Below are 27,184 nucleotides of genomic sequence, written 5' to 3' on the forward strand. Positions count from 1 at the left end.
GTTCCGAACATACAGATTCTATTGCAATATTCCTTCATTGTTGCTGAAGTTTATTGATTTTGCATACAGTCCGAGAGGAAGTCTCCTGTTATGGGAAGATAAACTATTTTCCTTCTCTGATTTACAGAAGATATTGTTTTGACATGTGATTGTATTGTTAATAGTGAATGACAAAAGCGCATGTATTTTCAATCATGATTTCAGCAATGGGAAAACTGTTAATTTATTAGAGTAGTAAAGCAAGACCTCTATTCAGTGCTTTTAGGTACTAATAATCACTAAAATCATCTATTGTGAAAAATAATTATATCATAACTGAAGACTTAAATCATGATTAATGTGTTTGCAAATCGTCAAGAGACCTCCAGACATGAAACAGAGTAAAGTAATTTTATGCTAATAATAATAATATAAAACCACCAAAAGCGCCTAAACACATATCAGTCTTATATACATATGAATATTGCAGTGCAGCTATTGCTACAGTACTAACAAGTGAATTTTCTGAAGACTACAAAACTGCCATTGTAGAATTCTTCAAGCAGATGTAAATTAGAAAATTGTCCAAGTTTCGTGTGCTCCAGTATTTAATTAACCCTGATAAACATTTTGGAAATTCAATTTTGGGACGGATAAAGATATAGAAAAGTTATCTTTTTTATTAAATCCATTGATTTTTTGGTTTAGTAATAAAATGGGTACAGAAAAATTAAAAACTATTCAGATTTTGATTTGTATGGGTTAGAAATATGTAGAAAATAATTGAAACACACATAGCAAAACACATTGGAATAGAATATTATATATTGATTAAGTAAAACACTAGACTTGTAGTAATGTTACTAAGGTTTAAAAAATAACATAATCCACAATTTGAATAAAAAAGATTCAGCATGCATAGCTGCTAAACAAAACTAGAAAATAGAAAGAATTTTTTAACAATGTTTTCATCCTCACACAAAAGTGGACTGATAAAAAAAACTTAAAATTACATCAACTACAAAATGTATCAATTTGTAACATAATGGTAAACAAACAGTTGTTTTTTTTACAGTTTTAGACTTAAAATACACAGACTGCTTTACTCTGTGATCATAAGGATCACACATTAAAAATTACTAACCATTAGTATTCTATTTGATCTAGTTAATAGTGATACTAGTAGTTGCAGTGAGGATTGCTAACAACGGCTTTACTCAGTATACTTAAGTTCAGGATCATTCTTGCTGTCGATGTAAATGGTTTTAGATTAATGTAACAATTTACTTAATTAGAAAAATAAGGTTTAATTCGTTACACGGAAGACCAACAAATTTGGAAGTTTTATTTCACCCTAATAATCTTACAATCTTAAGAAGGATTTCTAAATATCTGTTTTAAATAAAAGTCAACATTAGGTCGTAATACCATTCTGAAAAATAATATTTTTTTGGTAGGCCTAAACATTGGTCAAATCAGGGAAAAATCCTGCAGGTTTCAATGAATAGTTTGGAATATCAATAAAAAAATACCTTTTCACCAATAAAGGAGACGGATATGTTTGTGAGGCACTACTTATTTTTCCTGACATCGTCAAGGTGTATGAGTTTCTCTATAGGAATATAAGAGAGCTCTCCCATAGGGACAGGTGTAGGCTCTATGGGAGTTCTAGGGGAAGGTTTCTCTTTCTCTTTACTCTTAGTTCCCCCCTCTGCTTCCTTAGCTCTCCGCTCCTTCAGCTTCAGAGAGAAGATTGCGACACTCCGAGCCCTCTTCATGAATGTCTGTTTAGCCTGAAAAACAAGTAATTTAATTGGGACTGATTTCATTTAATTTGGCTGTGTTGGTGTTCAACCAGGATCATTTATTTAAAGCCTAATAATCACTGGTAATTCACTTTCTCTTCCTTTGTCCATGATGCATTTAGGTGTTTTTCTTAGGCCAATTTTGTTAATATACTCATTCCAGTAAGAAGTGTTCGCTTGAGAGAGGTTCTACTGTACTTCAAATAATAAAGAGTTTTATGTGTGAGGCAAAGCCGATCACAGGAACAGCAAATTTCAATTGCTAGACGAAGCCAAGCCTGCTAGAGTTATTTTCACATAAAAGGCAAAGCCGAGGATGGATAATTGGCAATTGGAGCAAGTGTGGGAAAATCACTTTCGGTGCATGTCATGAACGATACTTTTTGTCACAGCACGGAATAACATTATAATAATTATATAATTTATATAATTATATAATTTTCTCGTATACAGAATAACAGACCTGAGAAATAACAACTATTACATATTGCTTAATTTTTTATAAATATTTTATAAATAATGTATTTATTTTATAAATAATGCATGTATGACTTCAAAATAATGATTATATAATTCCAAATGAATAGCACTTCATTATTTTATGATTTTAGGGATTGCCCGTTTCAACCGACCTTTCGAGTTATCCGACCTAGGTCCGGTCCCATTAGGGTCGGTTAAGAGGAGGTCTACTGTACGTATTTTTGCATCGTGATGAAAAAAATGGTTCTTGAACCAAAAGTGATTTTCTGGCATTACCTCCAATTACCTGTCCTCAGCTTCTCTTCGTAGATGAAACTTTCACGTGAAATTTGATGTTCATGTGTTTGGCTCCTTTTGGTACTTGTAATGAAAAATTAAATTGTTATACTAGTAGTTGCAGGTACTAACCTTCTGTTTTTTAGCTGCCAGTGTGGCTGCGTCATTGTCACAGGCAGTGGTGTCAGAAGTGGACGGCTCGGGTAGAGGGGGCGGAGGTACTTGTGGAGCTGTACTGAGACTACCTCCACCAGTACGACGGGCCCAGGGTGGGACACTACGTAGCAGATCACTGTCACTACTGCTGGCCACTCCGTCCTGACACCAAAAGGTGTTCAAATCGTTATTACTACTCTTTCTACTTCTGCCAAAAATAATCAATTTTATCGAGATAGCTTACACTTTTCACTCTTAACTAATTTGCTACAGGCATTTTCCAAAAACTAAGGGACCATCAGGCCAAATTTTGCCCCCTCCTTTGAAAATAGTTTCAACTATTTAGTTCCTAAATTCTTTATTCTCGTTTATAATCAAATCAACACTCTTCAATCAAAAAGTCCCATAACAACAGAGTTTATTAAACCAAAATACCCAATTACAAAACATTAGCTGTTTACATGCATGAGATAACAGTGCTACCAACTTCTAACTGTACCCTCTAACAACAATACCTTACAATGTACCTTATGCTGCAGCGCTATACAGTCAGTGCTGCGGTGTACCACACTGCTACAACCCATGTCAGGCTCGCTGGTCTTGCGCACTCCCTCCAGTCCTAGCCTTCGTACCTGCCAACAAGAGCAGTGGACGTCATAAATACTAAAACTATAAAACGTAGAAATGAACAGTGGTATAACATATCTAAAGATTAACAATAATATAAAGAAGCCGACAAGGAGTAAATAGGTAGAATAATTAGTCCACATGAATAATAATTCAAAGTTATTCAAACAATAGAAGATTGAACAGTTCAAATGTTTCTCCAAACTATAAAAAGATGTTTTATCAGCCAGACCAACAGACTAGATTTAAGAAACTCAGGCTAAAATTAAAATACACAGGCTGATTTACTCTGTGATCATAAGGACCAGACATGATCACACATTAAAAATTACTAACCGTTAGTATTCTATTTGATGTAGTTAATAGTGATCACAGGCTAAAATTAACCTAAAAAAAATTAAACACTGAAAACATTCTTGAGTTTTTACCCTTTGCTTAGTTGTGTAAGTGATTTCCACTTTTAAAATGATTAAAGTAACAGTATCTATTTTTAAAGCCACAAATAGGTACTGTATTTGATTTTACAGACAACAAAAATTAAGAAGATATAATATGAAAATTTGTTTAACTAACAAAAAAAGGTTTACGATATGCTCTATAACTTGAACTTGTAATTTATTCAAATAGCCTTCTTTTGCTTTGACAGAACGCTTTTCATTTTATGGGCACAGTCTCAAAGTAGTATGTCATAGCTTATAATGCTAGAAACTATGTGTACAATGCAGAATATTGAGTGGAGCAAACATATTTATCTAATACTTTTCCAAAGTCAATGCTACATCTGTTTATCGTAAATGTGATGTCTACCTGCAATACAAAGTCAATGCTGAATCTAGTTCATGCATATTTGATGTATCCTTGCAGTATTCATAGTCAATGGTCCATTTGGTTCACATAAATGGAATGTCTATTTGCATTATCCAAAAGTAATATTGATGAGAAATGAGGAAAGTCTACTGTATTAAATATGTCACAGTTAATAAACGGATGTAAAAGAACGGTATAGATAAGTACCCATTCCACTCCCCCGCTGGGTCCTATAGTGACATGATGACCCAAAGCAGCCTCAGCGTCGGCCGCCAGCCACTCACGATGGATCCGCCTGATGGACGGAGGCACTGCAGGGACTGCTGGTGGAGGGGTGAGTGGGGTGGGGGGGTCCTGAGGTAAGGGTGGAGGAGGTTCCTCTACTACAACAGTCGCAGCTATCTCTTCTGTGTCTAACTCTTCCGCCTCCTCCTCCGGTGCCACTTCGATCTCTTCCGTCGCAGGTGATACTACGAACCTGCAATAGCAGTGTACTGGTTAATTGTCCTCAGTCCTACATAATAACTCTATGAGTCTTTGGAGTGATAACAACCATGCTAGAAGTTGAAGATAGTAAAGTCATCCTTATCACGTCTCAACTTTGGAGGTTAGGATTGAAAAGTTCATGGCCATGCATCTAAGTTCTCCACTATGTCTTTGTAAATATTTATGTATATTCAGTATTTGTATTTGTAAAAATTCTATCCAACCGACAATATCTCAAGTAAGAGATGAAAAACAAAAAGTTTAGCTTAGCCTAGGACTGACGATAACACTCCGGTGTAGAAACCTAGGTCTCCACAATAAATCAATTGGATCGTAAGGTAAGCCTTAGATTATAACAATGTCATAATATACAGTACTAAGCATTGAAGGAAATAAAGCCGCGGACAGATTGGCAAACGCTGCCTCTGCGACAACAATGATTGGTCCACAACCCTTCTGTGGCATTTCACAAAAAAGCGCATGCTCCTCTATTGTGTCATGGACCAATGAAAAACACTGAAAACGTTGGGTTGATACTCTTCTTCTTGGGGTTAGTAAGCTTACTTTGTTTAGGCCTTCCAAACGGGTTGTCTCTGACCTCTTGAGACTAGACAGGCGAAGAATTAAATTAATGGTGGAACTGACAACTGGCCACAGGCGATTCAGGAAACATTTACAAAGGATGGTGAACCGATCTGTAGGCAATGCAGTAGGTCAGAGGAGTCAGCCGATCACCTGCTCTACGATTGTGATAAGACTGATCCTTTATGATCTTGAATCGTGGCGACTCTAGCCGCGCGGCTCTAGTCGCTCCAGTCGCGCGGCTGTAGACGCTCGATTGGAATGGGTTGCATTTACGTTGCATTTAAAAAAGAGTCGTAACAGTCACAGAATAGGAATCGGACTTTGATACAAATGTAACAAGAACTGTGTTATAGCCGCCGTTTTAAGGTTGCTTTTATAGCGGAAAACATTATTTCAATGTCTGTCTATTTGTAACGAGCCTTTTTATAATTTTTCCTATCCGGTAATTTGGTTTTTACCTATATTTTTTTAAAAGGGTTTTTACACTCGTACAAATATGCAAACATAAATTTTATTTGATTTTACCTAGTGATTGTGGATTACATGTTGATTTTTGTGTATGCTGTAGTTTATTCAGACTATTCGGCGTTTGCGTAAACTAGTAACACCCACAGCCCGACATGGGCAATCACCTTTGCTCAAATCGTGTTGTAGGTATTTTGGATTTGCCCAATCGCCAAAAAAGGTTTTGACTTTGGCGTTTGAGTAAATCAGTTTACCCACAACGCGGTCTGGGCATTTCGCTTCGGCCAATGTCCGAATAAAATGCTCACTCCGCGACGTGGGTATTTCACACTTTCCACTTCGCAGAGTGGGTAAAAATTTTGGACATTGTCCGAATTCGGAGTTTGAGTGTAACATATATTTACTGTAACGTTGTAACCATCAAATGAATGTATTTTTTTATAAAATTTCAATCACTGTGCCTTTTGCAACAATATTATTCTTATTTCATATTAGAGTTTAGGTTAGTTGGATACAATAGCAGAGATAATATTTTATAAAAAATGTTACCCAAAAACCAGAGGTGTTTTTAACCGTTCAAAGCTTTATTTTACAGTGTCCATAATTTGATTGGATTATTATTCACTGCTCTTTTAAAATGTTGAAATTCAATCTAATTTGATTTTACTTGGCTCCAAATAGACAAGTGTGAAAATGTTTATTTGACCGCAGTGTTTACCTGCCAATAGGTAGCTGGTTAGGTTGCGGAGGAGTGGACTGCTGCGGAGTTGCTGTGGACAGTCTACGCAGCGCCTCACGACGGGCAAACTCTACCTTGGCCATCTCCGTTGCCACCCACTCTGGCAAGTCAGGAATGGCAGAAGTAACCAGCAGTCGCAGGATCAACATGGTGTGCTGCACATTGCACAACATTGTATCAATCATGTTTCCTTCGTGATATGCAGTTTAAAACGACATTATAGTACTTAATAGCTGTTCAAAAGAGGTTTACTTTATACTTTACTTTAATACAATACAATACAATATTCTTTATTGTTAATTCGTCAAGAATTACAATAGTGTCAATACAATAGTGAATTGTACATGTTAATTTTCATAAAATTCCTTTATTGAGTAGTCTATGGTCATTATAATAATTATAATGGTTCATTGAGTAGTATTATAATACTTTCTTATGAAATGGCGACCATACGAATGTAGGTTTGATTTGGTATTTTAAGTAAAGTATGGATGGAGATGAGTGTAATCAGTCAATGAGAGTAATAAGTATATGTTTATAGTGAGAATCAGAGTTTTCATTACAAAGAATCACCTAACTTTCTTTTAAATCAGAAAAATATTCAATGACACAGAGTGGCACACTAGTCCTGTTAGGGATAGGACCCGATTTGAATCCACTACGATTTGGGGTCTACGGTGCTATCGACTAGCCAAGGACAACGCACTGGACCAATTGATCATTAATCAGACTTAAGGTTCGGCTACACTATGTAGAAAAGTAATAGCACAGGACAAGGATAGGAAAGAAAAAAAAACCACACAGGCAACCATTTATTAAATGCCCTACTATCAAGGAGTAATGTAGTAGTTTCATGCTTATATCTCAGATTGCAGCACATGACTGGCACGGTTTCAGTTGAATTTCATGAGTTATGGTCACATTTATAGTTCAAAGTAAAGGTATTTTGCTAATATTTATCACCCGTTGAGGCTTAAAGGGCTACAATGAATATGATTGAATTGCAAGATAATTTAAATACTACAATTACTGACCTCTAAGGCAACGATGAGAAGGATGGTTTGTGTGGTGGACATCTCAGGGAACATGCGATGTACTGGACCCGAGAGACCAATCAGTGCACAGTTGACCAGCACAGCTATCAGTCCCATCGCTTCCATGGCATTCTGGGTAAAACCATCAGTGCTGAATGTTTATTTGACTGTTTTAGGAGACAGAAGAACTACATTCTCGATTTAAACAGGCAACTTGCAGCCTGGTCCTCTTAAACATTTATAACGTTAAAATCAAATATTTCTTTTTTATTGGTCTGTTAGACAAAGATTGAGCAAAGCCTATTTTTCTATTTTTTATTGAATAATTTATTTTTGAAACTAAAAAAAAACAAATATTATGGTCAATGGGACTAGTTAAAAAAAACATTACATTCCTAATGTACCTTGCACTGTGACTTGTAGGCCTAAAATATTTTGCTTTGGTACAAGTTTTTGGATAGTAAAATCAATTTTTTGTATGTTTTTAAATACCTCAAATTTTAAGTTGACAAAGATGCAATAATGAGTTACAGGGAACCAATTTACAAAGAAGCTGGAATTTTAAAATGCCAAAATGCACTGTAACAAAGGAAATGACAAAGTGTATGGATGACAGCAGAGATTTAACTTTTTAGAGCAGAGAAATTCACCCATTTTATTCAGAAAATCAATTGTAAATATGACGATTAACAGTTACCTGCCATGTGCCGATGTTGGGGACTCTTTGCCCAAACGGTCGCTGGAATATGAAACATAGTTTGAATGCATCACTGCGTATCTCAACCAGGTTGTTGATAAACGCACACAGCGCGGCGAGTGGAAACGCAGACGAAAACAACACCACGTAGCCAAGTTGTATGAACATCTCAAGGTGATCAGCAAACGTGCCGTCGTACTGTAATGACACATGGATTATAGTTTTGTTTTTTTCAATATGGATAATGTACCATTTTCTCTTAATGTTATTTATATATAGAATGCTTTATATATAGAAGCCAAAAGTACCCATGAACTTTTGAGAAAACTACAAGTCACACCCCCATAAACCATATACTTAAAATGTTCGTCATGACGAGAAACCTTGCGCAAAACTATCCATTATTTATCTATTATTTAACTATTCTAAAGGGAACTTTCCATATACCTAATGTTAAAAATACCTCAGCTGTACAGATAGTGCCACGGTGCGTGGCGCCTCGCTGGAGCATGCGCACTGAGAGCTTTCCCCCACCATGCCTCGATGTACGGTACAGTCATGTTCAAATACTGAAGTTGTGAACTAGCATCAGTTGTCAAATTAGTTTGCTTTATGTTTACGTTTTTGTATTTTTCTGTCTCTCTCGCACTGCCTCCCCTACACGCCAAGCACGGTGAAACGGTCTGTACTTATTTGTTTGTTATTCTTTCAATTTATTACCTTATTAAAATCAGGTGTGATTATTTGTTTGTATTACTATATTCTGTTTTGTTTATTTCCGTTTAACTTAATAATCTATAGTTTTATTAATACCATAGACAAAAATAATTAAATATAGACTGTCAGCCGTGCTGCGGTTACTATAGTTACTATAGGTTTTGGCGCACACCGCTGGGAGTGCCGTGTAATTTACGTAACGTGTACGCCATAACTACATGGCACTCCCAGCGGTGTGCGCCAGAACCGATGGTAACCGCAGCACAGGTGACGGTCTATATTTTATTTCTTTTTGTCTATGTTAATACTTATGAAGTCAAACGGGGTGAAGCCCGTGGGTAACAGCTAGTGTTTATGAATACCCTTTTTATCAATACAAACATAATAACAATTAATTCAGAACATCTGCGATTCCTAATAACATATGTAACAGAAAGCTATTCAAATATCTAAAAATCATTGGGTGAATGTAAAACAGAAAATATGGGATGAACTGAAACCTTGTACACCAATGTCTCTTTTACCCAAGGATGCTTTTTACTATGATTTGGCCAAGAAAAATAGTTGAGTAGGTTTGATAAAACTAATAGTTTGAAAAGTTAAAATAGGTGATAAATTACCTGTTAGAGAATAAAGATAGTTTGCCTTGTAAGAGTAGGCTTGGTTTAAAACAATTCACAAGTAAGATATTTTTAATATCAACGACAAAATATTCCACGTAATACAACAAAGACTGTAATCCAAACTTGATCCTAATTGCTCATCGTTTATCTTCAGAATACCTTACCTTAGATAAATTGTGTTGAGGACGTGTATTTGGACCCAAATATGAGTGAAGGACGAGTTTAGAATATGGTAAGTGAGATGTGTGTAGCGATGTTACTGACTAAGACCAGCCGTTTATTTAGCCATGGAGCATTTATTAAAAGCCCAATGGTCAAGTCCAGTTTCAAACCATCATCTCAGGATTGAACTGGCGACCTTTTGATTGTTGGATGAGCACTGTAACCACTCTGCCACCTATCATACCTTGAATAGAGAGCTTTCCAGCTCAGCCTGACTGACGTTGCGGTTGGTAGACTTGCTTTGCTCAGTTTGCTCAGTGCCGGGTGGTTCGCGCTTTGCTTCACTCGGACTGAGAGCTCCAAACAGGTCAAAGCTCATCTTGGCCAGTCGCAGTTGCTCCAGCAGGTAAGGCAGAGCTGACTCCTTCACATTGCCAATCACCTGTCTTGCTATCAACAGTGCTGCCAGTTGCTGAAAATTAAATGTACAGGCTTGGTATTAAATATCTTTGTATATGAAATTCTTTATGGATTACTTTTGAACTACACTAACAATCACAAAAACCTAAAATTTGTTCGAGGATGGATCCTTAAGTAAACAAAGATACATAAGCTAACATAAGTGGTCTGGTGGGTCAGTGAGTAGTGCAACAGATTTTAAAATCAAAGCAGCAATGTCTTGGGCTCATTTCTTGGTGGTGCTGTTATGCCTGACCAGCATGGTTAAATAAGTTAATAGGATAAAACCAAAGAAGAAATAAAACGTTAAAGTTTCACACAAGTTTAATTTTACATTTTAAACTGAATCAAGAAATTTACACTCAAGTAAGTTCATATTATTAAATTAGATACGCAAGTTCATCTCTAAAAGGATTAATTATTATTTAATTTCCAGAATCTTAAATAATAACATAGAAATACTACATGATAATACCTAAGTGAACCAGAAAGTGAGAGAGAGACTAGAGGGGGGAGGAATTACTTACTAGTTCGAAAGTTGATGATGGAATGATTGTCTAAAAATTATAAGAAGAGTTCTGTGACAGTTATCCCCTCTACTATTACTTATTAATTGTATTTACCATATATGGAGTATCCTTGAAAAGGAAAGCTCTCATTGGTTGTGGGTTTGCAGGACCGTGGGGGACATCGTCACAGGAAGTACACTTCCTCGAGACGAGCGCGTGTCAGCAGATAAAATGTTTATAAAACTTTCAATAAATTTTGAAAATTAATAAAAGATTTATTTTGACTTATTATTGTTCCCTTAGACTGAATTTAATAAATATACATTGCTTAATAAATATACATTGCTCATCATCACAGTGCCACTTAAAATTTATCAGTTAAGTTAATTTTTGAACTGTATCAGCCAACCCCTTACTCTCCACACTCAGGCCAATGTAGATGGCCAAATGAAAGTTTAAAAAAGGTAACCATCTCTTAAACAAGAAAGAAAATTGCAGGGAATTCGACAAAACTAATGACATATCCAACAGTCTCCATTAATCTATGAATGTTAAGTAGCTTAAGCGTACTATTCTTGTCCAAACATAAGTGTTCAACGCATAAACAATAACAAATATTCTCCCATTACTTAGACAATTATAGGCTAGCAAAAAAAATATACAAAATACAATTTAGCTTTTATCATTAGGCTCTTTAAAATCAATAATACTGTTCTCTTTACAATCTTTTTGTCTAATCTTTCCTTCAATCCTTGAGCCTGTACATATTTTGCCACTCTGTACCAATAGCTTAAGACTTAAGAGCAATTAAAAAAAATAAACCATACTGCTTTTATGTTAGTACCTATATATTGCATTGCAGCTACTGTAATGTATATGTTTACCAATTAAATACTGATACTTTAAATCTTTAAAACTAAATAATTCAATTTATGAGACATAGGCTACTGGTGGTAACTTAATTAAGAATCCTTGGAGCCTAGACGTTATAACTCATAAAACAATTACAAAGGTAGGAAGAAAATGTCTGATCCCACAGTGCACTAGATATTTAAATTACAATCACTTTCGTATTTGAAAACATATTTTTGGATGATAAATAACCCTTCAACAGCTCTTTGAAAGAATCCAAGATGGCCGCTAGTCTCCAAGGACTCTTAGAGTTAAACCATTACTCACCTCTTTTAATTTTTCTTGATCTTGAAGATAAAATGCGATGTAGAAAAGGGAGAGAAAAGAATTTACAAACTGGAACTGAAAACCAACAAAAATAATTAGGACCTGTTAAATTTCATTGTATATAATTTTTTATCACTGAAACAAGACACATTTTTTAAAAGGAATCATAGCAAGATATTGAAAATTAATGATTTTATTTTCAATTCTTTTGTTCAAGTTTGGCGGTTTACAGCAAGTCATCAACTGACATTTTGTAAGACATGTCAGTCTTACATAGACTTAATGATTCTTGATCATAACTTAGTGTTTCATTAGCAATTGTAGTAGTTTGGTTAATATGTTGTGGATTCTATAATTTAGAACAAGTTGTACAGATTAAAACAGCTGAAGGTTTTTTTGAAAACAACTGTTTAACCATAGGCTAACCAACGCAAGTAGATTTCTCATCCCTTTGTAAATTTTGAAGCTCAACAGCATGAAAAAGGTTTCATGCCTATCATTTTGGTGACCTGGACGGTAGTGTTGACTAAATAAAATTTATCTTATTTTACGGTTAGTTTTATGATTTACACTTTAACTTTGGGTTATACAATCAGGGGACGAGCTATTGTTTATGATTAGTTTGTTTTATTTGGTCAAACGAGGTTTTACATAACTGAAATAACTAACAAGATACGAATTGTAAACCAAAACACGATCCTTGCGGCACCGGAGGGAACTAACAATAAAATTGTCTTCAGCTGGTCCATAAGGATGCAAATCTACTAAGGGAGTATGTTTAATATATGGTTGAACTAATAGATTGCTTTTCATGATACCATTGACTTTTGGAAATATACCTTGTCAAAGACACACTACCAAATTTTCTCGGATTTTTCAAACAAACTTACCCTTCTTTCAATACATTTATTTCCTAGGGACCAGGTCAGCAATATTTTATGATTGTATAAAATTGTTATTGATGTTATCTTTATTGTTTATGTTTATTGTTTATTGTATATACCTTGTATCGTTATCATAGTTATTATTACATATTTAATCATATTTTTTATTTAAATGATATTAGTTTCTACAAAACTTTATTCCACAAAATTTCAAAATACTTAAATTACAAAAATTAAAATGCAAGGATAAAAAGTCAACAGTTGCAGGCAGGTGATAATAAAACTGGCAAAATAAGAAAAAAGACGTAAAATACAAAAAAAATTCGAGAGATTTGATTTTATTCTACTACACATGATGAAGGCAAACTACTTAAGGAAATTTACAAGGTGAGAGCTACAGTATTTTTTTGCAAAATAAAACCAAATAAAAACTTGTACTGTGTGATTTGTTCTTATGTTATAAATTAGTTTTTAAGTCTTTTTTCTAGTAAACAATGTAATAAATGGAACATTTTAAATACACCGTGTCCCAAAAAGAATGGATCAAATCTACAGCTTAATAGACGTGTTATTGAGGGTCGTAGGAATGTCAAGTATGGCTTATTTTAAAGCTGACATCTTAAAGTTTTTTTAGTATGATTCAACAAAAATCAGCTGTTCATGCTTGAATTTTCAAAACATAAACAAACCTCACAGTTGCATTATGAATGTGCAGTTAAAAGCGATTAATGTGCTGGATAAAGTTGCTGAAGACGACCAATTTTTGAAACAAATTTTTTCTGATGAAACAACCTTTCACACTTCCGAAAACGTAAACAAACATAATGTGAGGATATGGGGTTCACAATGACCGCATTTTGTCCGTGAACATGTAAAAGACAGTCCCAAAGTGAACGTCTGGTGTTGCATTGCTTATGACACGTTAATAGGCCCTTTTTTCTTTCATGAGCAAACAGTTACTGGAAACGTGTACCTCGACATAATGGAGAACTATGCCTATCCTTAATTAGAGGCTTTCCAACCACCAATCGTGATATTCCAGCAAGATGGTGCTCCTCCGCACTGGACATTATTTGTGAGGGAGTCACTTGTCACTGGATGAAACCTTCCCAGAGAGTTGGATTGGTCGCGGCGGTCCCATACGGTGGCCTCCTAGATCTCCAGACATTACGCCATGTCATTTTTTGTATGGGATTTGTGAAAGATCAAGTGTATAACCTGCCGATCTCAAACTTAGATGATCTTAAAGCAAAGATAAGGGAAGACTTTGGAAAAATATCCAATGAAATGCGACCAAATGTGGGGTCTGAGCTTAAACACCGCCTTGACTTTCTCCGAGCGAACAACGGAGAACATGTAGAGGTTCGGCGGTGAAATCATGTTAGGAAAAACTTAGAAAGTTAAGAAATAAAATGTATATAAAGTTAACTTTTTATCTTCAAGAATAACGTGTTCATGTCTGTTTACTTTTGATCCATTCTTTTTGGGACACCCGGTATTTACCTACAGTACAAAACGCATATAATATATAAAGTGTTTGAATGCCACAATGACAAATAGGCCTACATTATTTGGAAGTGCTTTATTTTAACTTTAATTACAAATACCGAGGTGTTTAGAGAAACAGTTAATTAAACTTTGTCCCCACTCCAATGAAAGTTATTGGGGATTCAAAATATTAGTTGATGCCAAATAAAAAAGAGGCTCAACAATTTTTCATCCGTTCTAGTTTATTCCATCATATTGTACTTCTTTTTACATTGAAGTGTCACATACAGTGGAAAAATTTAGATCTACAAAAACTATGTACAATAGCGCTAGGCCGGCCAAGGACAAAACCAGCTGGTTTTGCGATTTGACTACTGAATATTTGAAAATAGTGTTTTAAGCCCGAAACTATGGTCATCACGAGCACGACACAAACATAGGATTGATTGAAGACAGGTTAGTAAGCTCATTTTATATACAATTGTAATTAAGGTAGGTACTAAGAAAATGAACCAATAAAATTATATGTGATTCATATAACAGTGCAAGATTTTTTTACTACGTTAGTGTAATGTGGTTTTGCAAGCATAAATGTAATATTACAAATGAAGTAAAAATAAAATATCAAAGAAATTGTTTATAAAAATTTAAAATGGATTTTAGGAAAATTAAAGCTGTAAGACATTCCCAAGATACCCATTACCTTCTTGTGGTTAAACTAAGCATTACCTAAAAGTGTCAAGAACGTGTTGGTTTTATCCAATTAAAATTATACCTGCATATTTCATTGGGGTATTGAGTAAAAAATAAAACTAAGTACTTTGAGGAGCATCAAAAACATTTGATCAATCAAGCTAATTAATTGGTTTTGCATTTTAGAATAGTTTTACAATGTCACCTGGTTAAATTTTAGGTTTACATGTGGATGAAAATAAAGAAACAAGTTCCTGAAAGTCACCAAATTCGTACAACTAACAACAGATTGCAACAGTTGGAAGCTGAGTGGTTTGAGAAGCGATTACGCAGCGACATTCCTACATCAGGCGAACAGCTGTTGACAACAGACAATTCAACAAGCAGCAGTACAACCGGTATGGACTTTACACTAACACTACAACATTTTTCATGTCCCACCTTCACATCCTACGCTAGGCTCAGGCTCAGAAGAGTTTTCACATTACTTCAGGCTATAGTTTTAGAGGGTTGCAGCATTATTATTTAGATAAAATATAAAGGATATTGGTGAGATTTGAACTCGGGACCTCTGGACCGAAGTCTAGCACTCTACCACTAGACCAAATCGCTCCCAAACGTAACCATACTTCAAATGGAAGTTGTGAGTAGTATCCTCCTAAAAACTTTCGGTCAGAAATAATGATTAAACTGGCAATTTATTTTTACTTCAACATATAATAAGTTTTTGCTTACATTTCTTATCCATGCCTATGAAGTTTAGACGGAAAAAAAAATATTGTGAGAAGAAGTAGTTAAAACCAATTAATTTACTTTGATGTGCCAAGGATTAAATCCGTTCCTCTTGTACTGAAGTTTGAAACACAAACCAGGAGTTTCAAACATGTGTTATTTTTAACTTTTATGAAACCAAAATTTAATTTTGTTTAATATCTATCATATGGCGTATTTTTGCCCTCTTTAATGCTGGTGTACTGCTACTTGCTGGACTGAGGGTAAACAGTAAATCAGCGGGAACATGCAGGCTATTAGCTGAGATACAAACCACGGCCACTTTGGCGATAAGATGGTTCTCGTACTTCGTATCTAGTCTGTAGTTCTCTGTTAAAAACATACGACACATCAACTGACTGCCTTACCTAGCCAGGGCTGTGGACAGGGATTAGAAATGTCCGTCGCTAGAGACAGAAAAGTTGAAAGGGATCTTCGATATTTTGGAGAGGACAAATTTTAAACATAACAAACTTTATAGACATGCTTTTGTGGTAGCAGGACTGTACATTTGTAGTAAAAAGCATGTCTTCAAGTGAAGACTATGAGTAAATAGATTAAACTGTTCTATTCAACTAAAATTCTGAACATAAAAATGGGTGAATATTTTACCAGGCGGATGGAAGTTTTCAATCTTTTTTGACACGGTCATCGCCCAAAGGCCAAAAATTTTAACTGTTGATTAAGATTGTTTTATACAGGTTGAGTAAAAAGGCGTTTTAGGAATATGAGTAGAGTAGAAGGAAAAATCAGTAAATTTGTTTCATATTGCAAAATGAAAACAAAGAAATGAGGTCACTGAGTCTAGAATGACTCTAGAAATGAGCCTAGGATCATATCCTTAAAAATATACAATGCTTGTGTTTCCTAACAAAGAAGTGATGCAGTGTACCAATTATGAATGCTAATGATTGAATTTTTATAAAACAACCTCCTGTCAACAGCCCTATAGTACTAAATATATATCATAGCACCAAACCTAAATCAATTCAATAAGCTTACAAATTTCAAGAACAATGCACTTTGCAACAACTTTCGTAGCCTTCTAATTTATGTATTTTTGGAAATATAGTTTTTTTTTACTCTGGCCAAAATGTGTTGTTGCAATACTGAATGTGCTTGAAACAACCAAAGAGGTTTAAAAACTAATAATTTGCAAAAGATGCTGAAGATCGGAAGAAGTGGACTGCATTCAGTTGGCGAGGCCAAATACCACCTTGGGTATCGATGGCCATGGGAGTAAGAGTTAGAGTAAGTAAATTGCAAAAGAAGGAATAATTAAGTTTATAAGATGATAATTGATGTTTTGAACAAATTTAACTACAGAGGAGCCTCATAAAAAATAGGTTATTTTAGAAATATCTTTGATAACATGTGGTATTAGGCTGAATTATTCGAAAACAAAAACCTTGGTAAAAAGTCAACCAAACAGAAATTCTAATTATTATGTTTTGTTTTGTTTTGGTTTAAGAAATTTTAAAAATATATTATCATTGACTATTGGATACAATAGTCAAAGCTATTATACAAACATTTATGTGCATTGATTTAATTTAATTATTACTATTCTCTCATGCTCCTTTGAAACAAAAGTTCCACGGTAACTGGAATTAGATTTCAGGTATTTTTTGGGGAAATATATTTCTGTCTTTGGGCGGGAGTATATTTAATTCAGGACAAAATTTAGAATTTGTTCTGTAAAGAAAAAAAAAGAAAAATCTTTACTTATTTACTGATGTTATTCTTTACTTATTGATATTGATTCAATTGAAAATACCGTCAGAACAATTTACGAATCGATAAGAAATTGACATTTGCGATCCGATGATGCATGTACAAATCTCCTCACGAACGCAACAATCAATCCGGCAATCTCAACTGATTCGGCTTAAAACTTATAAAACACTTCTCCCAATTGCAGTTCGGGGAAATTTTGACAATTGCTGTCATTTTGATGCACGTACAATTTTTGCCCGAACGCGAATTTCCGAGCTGCCAATTATATAATGATAAAATTGCCCTACACCGGCGACACGCAACCTTAGTTGATGGTGGTGCAACTCCGAGTGAAGTTTTGCGCATGGCACAGTTTCAGTCCTTCCCTCTCGTACCAATCCATACTACGTCATGGTTGGACGGACTTGTCTTTTGCCTTGGCGCGGATTTTAAACCATGTGGTTTAAAATCGGCACAGTTCCAATCGTCAGAAATTATGCTACAATCCCGAGTGACAATTATATGTCCATGACCATGTGAGCTTTTAATGGTTTGGCCACGATTTTGAGAGAAGATAAATGATGTGTCCGTGATCGTGGAAGACTTCTTCACTGCAGACAAGATGTTGTTGTCTCTGCCATCTCAAGAGATGTTCATAAATTGCCACAATTGTGAGAGATCTTCATGATTTCGCTGCTATGGTAGGTAACCATGATCATATCTCTGTGATCACGGGAGATAACAACAATAGAACTGCAATCACGGATTATGGCCATGATGACATAGATCAGTGCAATGAAGACTTGTGATGTGTAATTTTAATTTTATCGGTTTTTAAATTTTTTCACGGTTCAGTTCTTGGCCGAAAACGGTTTTCCATTCCGGTAAAAAACCAACTACAATTAGATTTATCTGAACAGACATAAAGCAGAAATGAAATACCGAGGTCAAATGAACGTCCACTCATGCTCATCTCCTGATACTAGGGACGCTGTGTGGCCATAATAGTTTATAGCCACTGTATGTATGAAGGAAATTTTACAGCTGTTTATAGCTGTTGATAGCTAGTAGTGTTATGGTTTTAAAGTACTGTTTCACAGTGGAAAAATCTGCTACTGTACTGTTACGTAAGCAATAGGTTAAACGTGGTACTCGGTCCTGGTTTTTTCCCCAAGAACTGTTGGAACCAAGAACCGTCTTATAGAACCAATACATCAATAGAAAAAACTGTCAAATGTTGTCCTGTCTCAAATTAAAAATACAATCTGTCCATCCCTACTGTAGGCTAACGTAGTTCAGATGTTTTAAGGGAACTTTAGCAGAATCACAGTTTAATTTTAACACAGCTCTCTTTTGCTGCTTTTGTTTTTAGCAATAAAATTTATTTTGGTATTATAAGAGTTGAACAGGTAGGGTTAACTCACAACCATCTACAACTATGGTTAGACCATCTAAGCTCTAAAGTTGATTAGTCACACATTGCAAAATTGTACCGATTCAACTAACACAAAACGTAACGAACTTGATACATGAAAAAAACACTTGCGAGTCAAAACAGAGGTATATATTTCTTGGCAGTAGACAAGTAGTGCAGCTAGTTCTATGCTAACCCGGTGTCATGCCCGTGTATGTCACTAGCGGGAAGTAAACGTACCTTTGTCATTGAGCCAACAAGCTACTTTGTAATACGCCTCATCCAGCAATGTGATTCCAATGGCTAGCATAATCTTGGGTAAGTAGCTCAGACAGAATGCATATCCTTGTGCTTCTATCTGTCTGTCCCACCAATCCTGTAGGAAGTGATCTATAAGTTTTTATATTTTGACTACATATTGACATATTACAAATAACATTGAGATGTAAATGGGCCAGTTTTAACACAAATATAAAAAATCGAGGGAGTGATGTGTTTTGTAGATCTGTTACTAACTAATATTAGACGTTAATTGAGTCTGAAAAGCCTCTAAAGCCAATTATCAAGAATTACAGGGTCATGTTTAGAACAATAAAAAGCTACTGACTTTTTTTGGATCATATCAGTGACCTTCTGACTACCAGGCATAAATCCACTCAATCTACTGAAAAAAAGTTAAAATAATAAATATTTCAAATGGTACAGAAATTATTATGCAGTCATTCACAAATGCACAACATTGCAATGCGCCAGATAACAGTAAGTTTATAAGAAACAAACTTTAATTAACAAAGTTTAAGAAGGAAAATACCATGATCGGGCTACATGGACAGAGTTTGTGCCGAATAGCATCAATTATCTTATATTTTTTACATAATAATGCTGATGACTTTGTATTCTGAAGTCATCCAATATGTTATAGTTATAGATTAGCTGCAACAGTCTGCAACTACAAAACTTACAAAATGAAGTAAAAAACACACAGTATACGAAGCTTTTATAGAATTGGTGTGATTGGAAGTTTTTCATTCTATTTTAATATTTTTTACAGAAGCACTGTGATTAATAGGAACATTAAAGATGATTCATGATCTGGCCAAACGTTGACCTTTCTGTTTGGCATGGTTTAAAAGTTAGTAAATAACTAGGAAAATTGTATATTACAGAAGCACTGGATTCAATTAAGTAATTTTTGTTCTGAAACAGCAACAGGCAACAACCTGGACACTGCTATATAATGTATGCTTCATGGTATCGCATTTATAAAAAAGATTACTGAATCGTTATTCAATTCCATGTTCTACCAACTATTGTAGAGATAGGTAGTGAAACTAAATATACGTACGATATGGTAGTAACGAAAATTACGATTACCTGCAGTTTGAGATTGAGCATCATAACAATGAAGACACAGACAAGGCAAAGTGCTATCACAGGCACACTGACGAAATAACGAAACACGTTACGCTTCCACGCAGGATAAGTGGGTTCAAGCCTTCCAGTTACCTTGCTTACTTCTAAGGGCCCCTGTGTACAACAGCTGAGTTATTGAGGATATACTTGGCTTAAAATACCTACTTTGTATGGTCGCCATTTCAATAAAAAAATATTAAAGTATTAAGATATAGGCTAATCACAAATAATTAGTAGGCCTACAACCAAAACATTAAACAAGAAAATGTATAGTGAAATAAAAACATGAACAATTCACAAACTGATAAAGCAATCAAAAGTCACAAAGTGAATCAATCTTAGAGGTTTCGGGTTTTACAATTAGTTTTTACAATTACATTTAAATCAACTTCCATTATTTTTCACAGGCAACCGTGTAAACACAGAACCTTCAGAGCTACTAACTCCTTATACAGTAGTAGTCTTTCTACGTTCATGTAGGTTGGGGAAGAAGGACGAATATGCTGCCTAGTCTATGGTTTTTAGTCACCACCAACTCAACATGGACAATTCTCCAGCCTAGCTAATTTCAATCGATTTTAATTTTACTATCGTGGTTTCAGTTTACCTAATGTACAGTAGCTTGCACTTGTTGTAGAACTTATATTCATCTAAAAATAGAACAAATAAACAAAAAACATAGACAAAATACTTGGTGAGGGAAAAGTCAGTGCTACTTACAGAGAACAGTGGTCGAGGCTCCTGCAGTAGTTCATCTCGCTGGTCTAGTGTGCCCCACTTGTACGCCAACTCAGCACAGTAGCGCTTCCATGCCTCCAGGTAAACACTGAACCAAAGCACGTTGAAGAACGCAAACAGAACAAACCCGACATCCTCAGTGGCTTGGTCACCTCGACCGAATCCAATCTGTAGAAAAGTATCAGTTGACTAAAATGCCTTAATTTTGTTAAGCGTGTGATTTCCATAATAAGAGCAGCTAGCTTACCTTAAAACGAGTCCAACTCTCTGTATACACTTGCCAAAAATTCCCAGGGGACGAAATATTGTGTTTTCTGAAATTACGGTGACCTACCTGGACTTTTACTAAGGTGAGATAGTTGCTTTTCTTAAATCTAAAAATCACAATACTGCCTTAGAATAGTGGTCTATGGGTCTCAGAAACATTTGAGTTGAGTTGGGTTCAGAGATTGGTTTGGACCAGAACTAGTTTTTGGACTAATTTCGGGTTGTGTCATTAGAGGTGTGCATATTTGAGGGGCTGATTTCCAATTGCAGAAACCATCTACAAAGATTGGATGATTGAATATTCAAATTTTTTTCTGATGGTGAGAGATGTTCAAGCATTTGGTGCGATTGCGGGAGATGATTATATCTCTGTGACCTGACGTCATCATCGTCTCCCGCCATAACTGCAATCATAACAATCCTCCCGATTGAGACAAAATCAATTATTTTCTTTTGAACAATCTACACAGACACTTTCTGCAATCAAAAATTAAGCCTGAAAAATTATCCTTCAGTCCGAAAATTCTATAGGACCAACTGTTGGCCCAGCCCGACCTAAATATGTTGGGAACCCTGAGACAGTGAACTTTTCCAAACAAAGCAAAATGTTCCAGAGAACAGAATAAAATATTTACCCAAAACGTAAATCCAACAATAGCAGGCACAATGAGAGCTGTGGTGTAATGACCAAGCCATGCGAAGTACATGGCAATCTTGACACCAAAGTAGGTGCTTACTTCATCTGAAACAAAAATAGAGGTAATCTAAAAACAGAAATGAGCATAATATCTATTCAGCTACATAGTTATACTCGTAAGATGACGGAAATAGTCAAAGTTAGGTCTATACAGAAAGTATTAAAGTATTAATGTTATAATGTATTTGATTTTTTAAGGCTAAATCAGGTTATATCTTGAAGGTTACAACTTGAAGTACTGATTCTGTGGTGAAAATAAGTACCTATGCAAACCTTTGCTGTATGTTACCTACCGAGAGGTTGAGTCCTGGTGAATGATCGAACCCATGTGTTCCGCAGCTTACGAAGGGCTTCAAGATCATGGAGGGGGAAAACTTGTGCTATGATTCCAGCAGAAAGACACTTTGGAACTGAAAGAAACAATTAGGTAACGTTGGAATTATATCATGGTATTAGCTTATATTATGAAATGTTAAAACTTACACTGCACAACACTTGTGGGGTAAAAAACTACATTACATTTAAAACGAAGTGGCAAATTTAAAAAATCCTGAACTATGCAGGATACACAATAAATGTTGGCACTAGAGTGTACAGTTCTTTTAAATGTATTAAATAATCCAAAAGATCTTTATAAAAATAGAATTTGTAGAATGTATTTAATATACAGAATACTGTATTGCTTTAAACCGACACTAATAACATTCCTGTCAAGTTTTTAATTATAAAATGAGATGCACTCACCGATGGCTTGTCCCTCGATCAGTTTGAGTCCTGCGATGGCGTCTCCCTCCGTAGCTCTCAGTGTCTGTAGGAGGTGTAGCACTAGCCACTGACGCTCTTGTGTGGTGAAGAAGTGATCTGGCTCTTCTGTTCCCTCAAAACAGTCAACCTAAAACCAACAACCTCATTTTATATGACACTGACTCACCAGCGCACAGATTTTAAGCTAAGAACAAGTTTGCATTAAATAAATGAAATGACAGCTTCGTTATTGATCTAAGTAAGGTTAGCTGGTTTTTCAGCCAGGACCATATTAGAAGCAAAATTATTAACAACAGCTGAGTTACAGTGTTGAGCCACCAAAAAGCTTCCAGATTTTCAGGATCAAATCAATGTCTTTTCGAATACTAGATGAGCACTACAACCAGTTATTTGCTTACTATTGGTAGGTATGCATGGATTAAAAAGAGGTGAACCATGAAGCTTGGTGTGAACTATGAACTTTTAGCAGAACTAAGTTAGGCGGCGGTGCCCCAAAGCAGAACGTTTTTTAACTTGTTGCAATGGACTTAAATGTAAGGGCTTACGCAGTTAGATTTAAATGTAAGTGAACCATGTGTGGGGATAGTTTTAATGAACATTTGGAAATAAATAAGATTTCAAACGCTTGTATCGATTCGAAAACACCTACTGTTATTACATTGAGTCGCTTTGGTAATTCAATTCAGTTATTCTATGCGTTCTTCCTGAACGATGCACTTAGTATTGACGTCGTAGCTTTTGTTCAATGTATGACATTTTGTAGCGTTACTGTTTGAAGAACGGAGAATCTTTCTGCAGAAAATAAAGTTGTCGACTTTTTACAGAAATATTTTATATAAAACAAATGTTACTAAATGTAATGTAGCATTTTTCTGCAGAAATGTATACAGATTAAGTGTGGGCCATGTGGCCCTAATATTGTCTGTGACAATAAATAATTTTTCAAAAATTAAATTAAATTAAAATACAACTATTCAGGCAGGCTGGGCTTTCTGCAGCCCTCCTTGTCTTTCTGCGACAATATATCACTGTTGCCAGTAGTTCTGCTTTGGAGGGGCGGTGTTATTTTAACACATGCAAATATTTGTTTATTTTCACACAATATAACTTAGTAGGCCTATGTCAGGAAAAAATTAAAGTAGAGCCCTGTTCTAACAAACAAGTAAAAAATTGTAGGCCTACATCTTAGGACACTAAAGGGAACTAATCATGAGCCACAATAAAAAAATGAAATAAAAACTGTTTCAAACCAATTGATGATAATAAAACAAGATTGGCAAGGTAGACCTACTAAAATCTTAGGCTTTATGAAAATGTAAATAGACACCATTTAGTGTGAAACATAAAGCACTTACTTCTTAAAGTGAACCTAAAAAGCTGTAAATGGAATTTTAGGGTAGTATATATAATATTTGAAAACATATAAATAATAGCAAAATCGCTGATAAGAATGATTTATACCTCTGCCTGAACAAACTCCTTAAGTCCGCCACCAAACTCTGCCCGCAGAGCTTTGGGAAGATGAAGTTCTTCTGCAGCTTTCATTAACCTACACATGAAACAAATGTGTTGATGTACATTTTTTTTGTAAAATATTAAATATTTTAAGGGCTTAAATCAAACTACTGTAAATGACACTAAACTCAAGTCCTGATTAACCAGAAAAAAGGATATCAGTGCAGGCTTCCCGGATACGGTACGTAAAATTTAGGTTAATACCCAAACCGGGTACTATTAAATAGGAAAGGGTTTTGAAATACTAGACTGTATTAAATTATGGTAGTCAACATATTTATTTTCCATTAAAACATAGCTAAATGTTGTATTTGATAGGAATCACAATGAATAACATACATATTTGAACACAATTACACATGAAAAATACAAAGATGTTGTACAGTCTTTAAAATCAAATAAATTATTTATAAGAGACAAAAAACTGTGAAATAATATCTTTGAAAAAATCTGTACAGTAACAGTTTCTGTTACTCAACCGAGAAACATCTCTTTTTGGCTCTACTTCCATGCTTCGTAACACAATTTTGATCCGGTGCGTAAGCAACAGTGGAGTCGTGATATTCCTCGGTCTGATTGGCCACCTTCAAACAATTCTCGTGTCTGCGTGAAATATTTTCACGAAGATGACCTTAGTTTTATGGAAAAATACAAGAATAAAGACGGTGATTGGTGCGAAAATAGATGCGAGAAGCCAGTTTTAGGTGAGAATGCCGTACCTAGACTTTTTCCTAATTTACCTTCGTATCTTGATACACGAAAAATGACAAAGAGAAAGACTCCTGAAGAAAGCATACAAGAGGAAGGCAACAGGATAAAGAATAGTCAACATCAGGATGAATAAATTTGACTAGCAAAAGAGAACAAAGTCGGGGACTTTACTTCATTTTGCAACAATTAAGGCTGTATATTAGCATAGGCCTATAATTAATAAATAAATAATAATAATAATAAATTGACGTGAATTATTAGCTTCATTTTGCACATTATAATGAATGTGGAAAGCCATATGAAGGCCTAGCTTTTGAGAGCTTCTGAGATCGTTTCCACAATGGCAAACGTAGATAATAATTATTCAAAGAAAATAGATGATTTAATCAGTAGGCCTTCAAACAAGAAAAGAAAACTTAACATTTTGTCGTAGCTATCTAGACTTATGGTTCGTCAGGTAGGCTAAAACAAAAATATGAATATTTATACATGAAAATAATTAGGTATATTAAAACAATCCAAGATATTTTTTATTTTACTCTTTCATTTGCAATTGGAAGTTTCACAAGACATTTTCACGTTCATGGCAATTATTACAATACAAAAAATAGGCCTACAAGCAAACAAACATTATGTTTGTATTTTAGTACAAAAACCACTACCGTATTATAATGCCATTTAAATATCTTTCATTCATCTATAGAGCAGTGAAAATAGCAAAACTCTCATTTAAGTTATAGCCTAGCACGTGTGAAGACGGACCCAGAAGGGCCTTGTATTAGAGGTGGCTGTGGGTTAATCCCCCCAAGGGGTTTATAAAGCCCATAAAATAAAATACAACAATGAATCCATACTAAATGACCAACTACAATTTAAATCTCACACTATTTTCAATAACATCATCAAACGAAGCAAGCCAAGAGATCAAAGTCCAAGAGATAATACCGCAACGGCTGGGATGAACTAGCAGTTGTCCAGTTAGCTTCCGTGCACGTACTCATCATGTGCGCGAAAGGCCTGTCTTTCGTTTTTTATGTTTTAAATGTTTGTTATCGTGTTACGTGTGTATATCAAGTTTGACGACGCCAAATCAGGTGGATGTATGTATCTGAGGATGGCATTTTGATGCCGAAACGGCCGTAACGGAAACTACGGAGCTGTGACTGTGACGAGGTAATTGTATATTATAGTCATCAATTCAGCTCAGGGGGTAAACCATGTCAATTGAAAGAGAACCACTCACACATTAAATGGTGCCGTAAGGTAGAAACCGTAGCTATCTGATGATGAATGGTGGCGCACATGTACCACGAGTCCCGGCGTGCCAGCCCGCAGTCGAGACAGCAACCACATTAATGTGAAGTCTTGAGCTCCCGAGGGAAACATCAACACTACGTCACACTCCTAAAAACATTCAGAAAATTTGATTGGTGAATATAAAATTGTAATGAAATATTTATTTTCATGTTTCATTACAATTTAACCCCATTTAAAAATATCTCAGTTAATAACAAAGTACTGCATAACAATGCATGTCACGAAATTTGGATTGAGCTTTGAGATTTTTCTTGTATAGTAAGAAGTTTTATTTGTGGAAGCGTATATATAAATTTAGTTCAGTAAAGTTTAGAAGTACGGTATAGTTTTAAGTTTAAAGTAAATTTAGTTTAAAGATTAGATTAGTTTTACAAATTTATTTTAGTTTAAGTTAAAAGAATAAAGAACACTTATTTCATCCAGTCTAGTTTTATTTCAAAAAGTTAGTAATTTATTTACAATCACAACAAAACATCTGTCTTGATCAGATGTAAATAAAAACATTTGCTATACAGTCTCATGGCTTAACCACAATGCATTTTTGTACTCTACTGGTTTTAAACTAGGCAGCATAAAAACCTGTAATGTTTTAGCTCTCTTGGCCATTAAAATGGGTGTAAAAATAAAATAATTTACATTACTAAGGCTTAGTGATCTTAAATAATGTTTACAATCTGAATTACAAAACAGGTAGGTCTATCGTCCAGCCTCATATAGTGCAGTTTTACTTGTATTATATGCTGAGTGTGAATAAAAAATGTGTTTTAACTATAAAATCAACTTACATGGGTAGGTATAGTCTGAATCCACAATCTCCGAGGAGTCATTAGATGCCCTGTACATGGAATCTTGCGACGTAGCATACGTGATGCTAGAACACAACAATATCTTATGCTTTAACCCTCCCAGTGTTACTTGACGAAAATTCGACAAGCAGCACACTTTGTGTAGTGTTACTTGTCGATTTTTCGACACGCAGACATCGTTTACGGCGAAGGCTCTATGACTGA

At 35.1% G+C, this 27,184-nt stretch overlaps 1 protein-coding gene across 2 annotated transcripts in view; it reads right to left on the bottom strand.

Moving 5' to 3' along the window:
* Positions 1 to 952: 952 nt before the first annotated feature.
* The window catches only part of LOC129005169 (anoctamin-8-like), a 28,782-nt gene continuing 2,550 nt past the window's right edge, over positions 953 to 27,184 (bottom strand). The window contains exons 2-20 of one of the 2 annotated variants that reach the window (XM_054433988.1): positions 26,960 to 27,045; positions 26,101 to 26,261; positions 24,093 to 24,180; positions 22,611 to 22,758; positions 22,160 to 22,276; positions 21,805 to 21,911; positions 20,885 to 21,070; positions 20,126 to 20,278; positions 18,992 to 19,127; positions 15,896 to 15,951; positions 11,786 to 11,860; positions 9,883 to 10,110; positions 8,137 to 8,334; positions 7,440 to 7,571; positions 6,385 to 6,560; positions 4,338 to 4,608; positions 3,224 to 3,328; positions 2,673 to 2,858; positions 953 to 1,772 (exon numbers count right to left, since the gene is read on the bottom strand). In XM_054433988.1, coding sequence (XP_054289963.1) covers positions 1,551 to 1,772; positions 2,673 to 2,858; positions 3,224 to 3,328; positions 4,338 to 4,608; positions 6,385 to 6,560; positions 7,440 to 7,571; positions 8,137 to 8,334; positions 9,883 to 10,110; positions 11,786 to 11,860; positions 15,896 to 15,951; positions 18,992 to 19,127; positions 20,126 to 20,278; positions 20,885 to 21,070; positions 21,805 to 21,911; positions 22,160 to 22,276; positions 22,611 to 22,758; positions 24,093 to 24,180; positions 26,101 to 26,261; positions 26,960 to 27,045 — 2,831 coding nt within the window. In that variant the 3' untranslated portion in view covers positions 953 to 1,550. Of the gene's footprint in view, positions 1,773 to 2,672; positions 2,859 to 3,211; positions 3,329 to 4,337; positions 4,609 to 6,384; positions 6,561 to 7,439; positions 7,572 to 8,136; positions 8,335 to 9,882; positions 10,111 to 11,785; positions 11,861 to 15,895; positions 15,952 to 18,991; positions 19,128 to 20,125; positions 20,279 to 20,884; positions 21,071 to 21,804; positions 21,912 to 22,159; positions 22,277 to 22,610; positions 22,759 to 24,092; positions 24,181 to 26,100; positions 26,262 to 26,959; positions 27,046 to 27,184 lie in introns of both variants that reach the window. The other variant, XM_054433987.1, reaches the window with a different exon arrangement.

The sequence above is a fragment of the Macrosteles quadrilineatus genome, unplaced genomic scaffold (assembly GCF_028750875.1).
Source record: "Macrosteles quadrilineatus isolate MER2022 unplaced genomic scaffold, UCM_ALF_1.0 Scaffold_17__1_contigs__length_3442018, whole genome shotgun sequence".
Lineage (NCBI taxonomy): Eukaryota > Metazoa > Arthropoda > Insecta > Hemiptera > Cicadellidae > Macrosteles > Macrosteles quadrilineatus.